The sequence below is a fragment of the Leptodactylus fuscus genome, chromosome 9, assembly GCF_031893055.1.
Source record: "Leptodactylus fuscus isolate aLepFus1 chromosome 9, aLepFus1.hap2, whole genome shotgun sequence".
NCBI lineage: Eukaryota > Metazoa > Chordata > Amphibia > Anura > Leptodactylidae > Leptodactylus > Leptodactylus fuscus.
In genome coordinates this window covers 23,502,337-23,508,955 of record NC_134273.1, presented here as the reverse complement: position 1 = coordinate 23,508,955, position 6,619 = coordinate 23,502,337, and the positions used below count along the sequence as shown (strand labels likewise).

Below are 6,619 nucleotides of genomic sequence, written 5' to 3'. Positions count from 1 at the left end.
CCAAAGGGCAGACATTGGTGCTAGTGTGAACGCTCCTTGTCAGAACTAGAGAGATGTGCGAGCTACAGACCTGGAGGGCACATGACTGTCCAACAGACAATCCGAACACCATTCAAAGCATCAGTGGATTGGATTTGCAAAACCTTCTCCATTCTAGTCCAAATTGTAGTGGATTTTGATATGGAATTTACATATATATATATATATATATATATATATATATATATATATATATATATATATATTTCAGCATTGCCATAAGACGTCCCATTTTTTGTGAGATTATCTGTAGTTTTTAGACATAATTTTGCTGCACATACCTGTATCAGTAAACCTTTAATGCTTATTGACTTTCATTATGGTTTAAACACAGCAAAAAACAATGGTTCCATTTTAATTTGTGCCATTTACCGAGCACCATAAATATGTTCACTGCATTGTACAAGTCATTTACTATCTATCTATCTATCTATCTATCTATCTATCTATCTATCTAATATATATTTATTTATTTATTTATTTAGAAAAATGGCTCTCAATGTTCTGACCCCCTGGCTTGCCCCGATCATCTGGGATGGAACGTATAACCTTAACATTTTAGATAAACAACACAGTAATACAAGAATTGGACTTTTTGTATTTGCTGTCAAAAAGTAAGTATTCTAGAATGGAGCTGGTTTTTAGGGTGATAAATGCACAACACATAACAGAAAAAACGTGAAAGGATTGATTCTGGAGATTAAGAAAATTACATGAATAATGTTCCCGTCTTCTGTTTCGTCTTGAGCTTCTCACTTGTGTGTATGTAATCTCTGGTACAATGTAATGTCCCTGTGCACAAGTGGTTCCCCTATCAAGAAGACAATCCTAGACCAAATTAGGTTCAAAGTATTTAACTTTATTGAACATGATTGCAAACCAAGTGGTACAGAATTTTAGTTGTTACTGTCATTCTAAGGGTACGTTCACACAGCAGAACATGAAGACTAATTCCTCTTCATTTTCCAATGCCGGCATTTTTGCCTCGTGGCCTAGCCGCGGCGGGATGCTATACAGTGCATCGGCATTCTGTAGTGACATCCTGCTGCTCGTATTTAGGCCCAGATGAATGGACCTAGTCAGCAGGAAGTCTCAAGCCATGGACTCCGCGGTTGAATCAGCCATGGTCTCTGCGGCAAGATAGAGCAGGACGCTTCTTCTTTTCTATGTCCTGCTGCTTCCCATTGAAAAGAATGGGAGGCAGATTCTGGGAAGAATCTGCCCCGGATTTGGTGGCAAAATCTGCAGAAAGTGATAAGAGCAGAAACAAGAGGAAGGAAACCAAGGAAATATGAAATATAAGGAAAAGTTTTAAAGTTGTGGTACGCTTAAAAGTTCAACTCAAACAAAATACTGTCAGTCTGTCTACATCTGCATTGGACAGGGGTGTTGCTTGCTGTTGGGGGTGCAGTGGTAGCAGTCATTACAAGGCCCTGAACCCCAAAGATTCCTCTGTCACATGAAATATTCCACTATTTTAAGTAGCACAAGGTAGGTATGCGTACATTTACAGATTTTGCAATTGGACCCGTGAACCTCAAGTTACGCCTCTGTACTGGAAGACTTGGAGAGACTCCAGCACCAGAATCCCTCTAAAATGGTGAACGAAAAACTCCTACAAGCAGGACTTTTGTCTGATTATGGCACAGAGAAAGAAACAGAATACATGACGGACCTCATTATGGCCATTGTGGTCCCTTAGGATCTGTTCTTTGTCATCAGATCCTCTGTTATTATTCAATCTGTTTCAATGACACAACAGAAGAATGCATCAAACATACCAAGGGAACCAAGTTTATCTACAGAACTTGTCTTGTGAAGAAACGTTTCTGAGGAAGTTTTCTATATTTGATTCATAGTTTTGGGTTGACCATTGGACTGAGGACGGTAAGCAGAGGAAAAGCCCAACTTGACTTCCGGTAACTTGCAGAATGTTTGCCTTACATTGAACTTAGGGAGCCAACCATTGGCAATTCTATGCAGTTTACAGATCATAAGATTCCAGCTTGCAGAATTTATTTGCAATATAATCTCATAATAGTAGGTGGTGGAATGACAGAGACAATTTTATTGCTCTCTTGGTAGCATAGAAAGCCCCGATCTACAGAAGCCAACGAGAGACAAACACATAGCAGTGGAAATACATAGCTGTTGTATGAGATCATAGATTGTGAATGGTTATTGATGTTTATTTGTGTTATTGTAGCACTGGTTATGCCACTAGTACAGAATAGAGATGAGCAAGTAGTATTCGATCGAACACCTCACTGCCATAGGAATGCGTGTAAGCGGCCGAACACCAAGAAGTTAAGCACAGTGAATATTCGATGCGCTTAATCCCTTGGTGTTCGACCACTTACACGCATTCCTATGGCAGTGAGGTATTCGACTGAATACTACTCGCTCATCTCTATTACAGACTAGATTAGTATCCAGAGGTGAACTGGCCCACCAGAGATCCAAGGGTTCGCCTATAATAATGACCCACTATGGATACCCATGCAAAAACTGTCACCAGACCTGCACAAGAAAGTTCCAAAACTGTCCATAATTGGAAAAGTTCTATTCAATTCTTGATCTCATAATGTTTCTGTAAGTTATAATGACTAAATAGCTTCAGGTTACAGTCTATTATAGTAATAATGGTGTAAATGTTCTCCTTTCAGGTATATTCGCTATCTTCAGCCATTCCTGGAGTCTGCAGAGCGTTACTTCATGGTTGGCCACAAAGTTACTTACTATGTATTCACTGACAAAGTCGATGAAGTAGTTAAACCCAAAATGGCTGATGGTCGCATCTTACAACTTAACAATGTGGTTGCTGACCAACGCTGGCAGGACGTGTCCATGAGAAGAATGGAAATCCTCACAGTCTACACCAAGGAGTATATGCCAAGTGAGACAGACTACCTGGTGTGCGCCGATGTAGATATGGTATTCAAGGATCATGTAGGAGTCGAAATACTCGGAGACTTGTTCGCCACAATCCATCCTGTATTTTTCCTTTTTGAACCACAGGGTTTTACTTATGAGCGAAGACCAATATCTGCAGCATATGTACCCCATGGGGAAGGAGACTTCTATTACATGGCTGCTTTATATGGTGGAAAAGTGGATGAAATTTACAAACTCAGCGTGGCATGTAAGAATGGTATTATAGAGGACAAGAAAAAGAATATTGAAGCTTTATGGCACGACGAATCTCATCTCAATAGATATCTAGTGGACAATAAACCTACCAAGGTCCTTTCTCCTGAATATCTCTGGGCCATGGACCTACCAGATGGAGAATTGATCAAGAAGAAGCGGTTCATAGCAGTGGACAAAAACCACCAAGAGGTCAGGAACTGAAATACTGTGATATAACTTATGTAATTATACACTGTATATATATATATATATATATATATATATATATATATATATATATATATATATAACTCAAAATCTGTAGTAGTCCGCTCTATACAAATCCGCAGTTCTCGACCAATTTGGGTGAAATTTAGCACGCCCCCTCTCCACCCATAGGAGCAGAATACTGCGTACGTTACATCTCGCTAGCGTCCCCCCGCCATGAGATTGGGGCCCCCGATGTTAGACCCTATACATATAATGGGGAAATGTGAAAGTGAAAGCGCTGAGGGGAAAACAACAGTTGTGACTAATAGGGACAGATTATAGCGACGGCGTCAAAGAGATACTGCTAAAGGGGCTGCACCACCACACACAACACACCATATAAACATCACACAGACAGCACACATACACCAACCCACAAGCACAACACTGCACAAATGCCACAACACACCACACAAACACCAGACCACAAATACCACCCCATAAATACCACATGCACATCACACACGCAAACACACTCAGATGGATGCACACTATGCACACGGACGAACAAAGCACATGCGTACTCACACACAACTACCTCACGCATGAACACTAGCACTGCGCACGCACAAACACATGGATCACATACGCACATACACGTACCACACATGTGCATGCACACACGCATACATACACATGGATCACACACATACACACACGCACTGAAAAATCACGTCTGGTATCATTAGTGGCTGCTTGCACACTATAGTATTTTTCACGGAGCTCTGGACCATGGATTTGGCGGTTCCATAGACTTTGTGCACAAAGCTGTGAATTTTGCAGGCTCCATACAAGTCTATGAAGCTGTAGAATCCATGGCCCTGTAGTGTTACTGTAGTGTGCAAGCAGCCTTAGGGTGCATTCACACTACGTAATCGCCAACTTATTCTGAACACGTTCAGAATAAGCGGCGTATAAAGCAGCTCCATTCATTTCTATACAAGCGCTCCCCATAGAAATGAATGGGCTTCTTTTTTCACTACGAGCACTCCCATTGAAGTGAATGGGAAGTGCCTGCGTGTACGGCTTGGAATGAGCAGAGCTAGCCGTACACGCGGGCACTTCCCATTCACTTCAATGGGAGTGCTCGTAGTGAAAAAAGCAGCCCATTCATTTCTATGGGGAGCGCTCGTATAGAAATGAATGGAGCTGCTTTATACGCCGGTGATTCTGAACGTGTTTTACGTTCAGAATAAGCTGGCGATTACGTAGTATGAATGCACCATTACTGAGCAGCCATATTGGTCAGGCGATAACTGCCTCATAGTAAGATTGTCATTATTGCTGACTATACAGGAGCTTTCATCACTGAAGCCCTACAATAGATAGTTGAGTAACTGTAAACCAATTTTACTTTTTTGTCCATGAACTACTTATAGATTACACTGGAGGGAGGGGGAGGATTGCATTATGTTGTTAATTGGGTGTAAATATTTCAGATGTTTGTGTAAGGTGTATAAATTCAAATTTTTGATAAAAAAAAAATAGCTTAAAAAATAGTTGTAATAGTTTATACTACATAATATGTATTGAATATGTAAAATCAATAAAAATGTTGAAATGAAAAAAAAAGTTGTTAAAATTAGTAAAATGCCAAAATAATAACAATTTTAAACATACCTCCCAACAGTCCTGGATTCTGCGGGACATTCCCGGATTCGGGGTCCTGTCCCACATTGGGACATACACATCCCGGTCAGCGGGAGGTATGTCCCGGTTCTAACTTATCTGCTTCCAGAGTTGAATACATAGGCGAGTAAAGAAGGAGCTGTCACAACTCAGATCTGCTTTAACGCTGCGATCTGACTCCTGGATGTGTAGGCGTGATGTGGTGAAGTCACTCACATCACGACTACAACTCTGTAAGTGAGACTATGGAAAGAGCTGCGGGTAGCGAGGGAAAGGTGAGTATCAGTGTTGTTTTGTGTTAAACATTGAGCGGGAACATAATGAAGGGGGCCCATGAAACTAGGGACAGATGAAGGAGGGGGAAGAACGACATGAAACTGGGGCAGAGATGGAGGGGGGATATGAACCTTACTGCATATGCAGCACTTGGATCATGTATGTGGATGGGAAGCCTGCATTCATTGGTAGTGTGGAGGATGTCAGCTTGTGTAACCTCCATGTTGGATTCCAGGGCCATGTGGTGCCATGCCTGCAGCCAGTCTACACTCTTCTTTGTTTAGAGAGCTCACATCCCCCCTCAGCCTTGATGGGATGTGACTTCTCTCCAGTTTCTTATTCAATAGCCATGGGCCAGAACTATTTTACAACTTTACCATTACTTTAAAATGCCATGATCTTTCCTGCAGCATTTCCACCGTGAGCAAATAGCAGCGTTTCTGTCTCGATGAGCCCTAACTCTCACCTAGGTAAGTTGTGATTCATCACAACTACCATACACACATTTCAGGAAGCTACAGGATCTCTCAGAGTTAGGACCTCAGAAATCCGGGCGATAAAGGTATCCGTCAGAACACATGGAGTGGAGGCTCCAGAAAAATGAGAGGATAAATCCGCTCTTTCCATCTCCCTTTGCCTTGTCTCACATACACTTGAAAAAGAGATTTTAAATATCCGAAATGCGTTGTGTGTCTTGAGCTTCAATAAAGTTCTTTATCTGGAAAGTGTGGATTTATCCTCTCATTTTTCTAGAGCCTCCACTCCATGTGTTCCAACACAGACCACAGAGGTCACTCCTATACTCCATCCAGAAGTTTCCTTATGACCTGCCCAGATTTAAGAAGGTGAACCGAGTGAGGGTGTGGTGTGTCTGACTAAGAGACTAGAAGGAGAACCTTGCTCTGAATGTTCCAAGCTGAACAAGGCACCTATGTCGCTACCAAGCTGAGTAGACCAAGTGATTTATTTTGGACATTTTGCCAGAAGTAAGGACTTTGTGTTTGCCGCATGATTGTTTATTGCCCTCCTGCTGAAAGACGCTGCTTAAGGTTGTCCACTGTTTGCCTTGCACAAAATAAATAGAAGCATTTACTAAGACGTCTGGACTGTGTTTACATCAATTTTATACACTTGAACAAGGTCACTGCTTCACCTGAAATGCGTAGTGTATTATGCTTCATTAAAGACATTTTTACTGGACCAGCGCTGGTTCCTCTGATTTTGTGGGATTTATCCCATCACTGGATGGACTGGATTCCTATGTCAGCTTACCATC

At 41.5% G+C, this 6,619-nt stretch overlaps 1 protein-coding gene across 1 annotated transcript; it reads left to right on the top strand.

Annotated features, from left to right (window-relative positions):
• Positions 1 to 528: 528 nt before the first annotated feature.
• Positions 529 to 3,390, top strand: LOC142218694 (histo-blood group ABO system transferase 2-like). The gene is made up of 2 exons (XM_075287580.1): positions 529 to 653; positions 2,706 to 3,390. Exons 1-2 carry the CDS (start codon positions 529 to 531, stop codon positions 3,388 to 3,390), a joined length of 810 nt encoding a protein of 269 aa, XP_075143681.1.
• The last annotated feature ends 3,229 nt before the right edge of the window (positions 3,391 to 6,619 follow it).

Coding starts and splice junctions, on each gene's coding strand:
- LOC142218694 (XM_075287580.1), top strand. CDS start 529: ATGGCTCTCAATGTTCTGACCCCCTGGCTTGCCCCGATCATCTGGGAT. Junction 654..2,705: donor TTTGTATTTGCTGTCAAAAA/GTAAGTATTCTA, acceptor TTCTCCTTTCAG/GTATATTCGCTATCTTCAGC.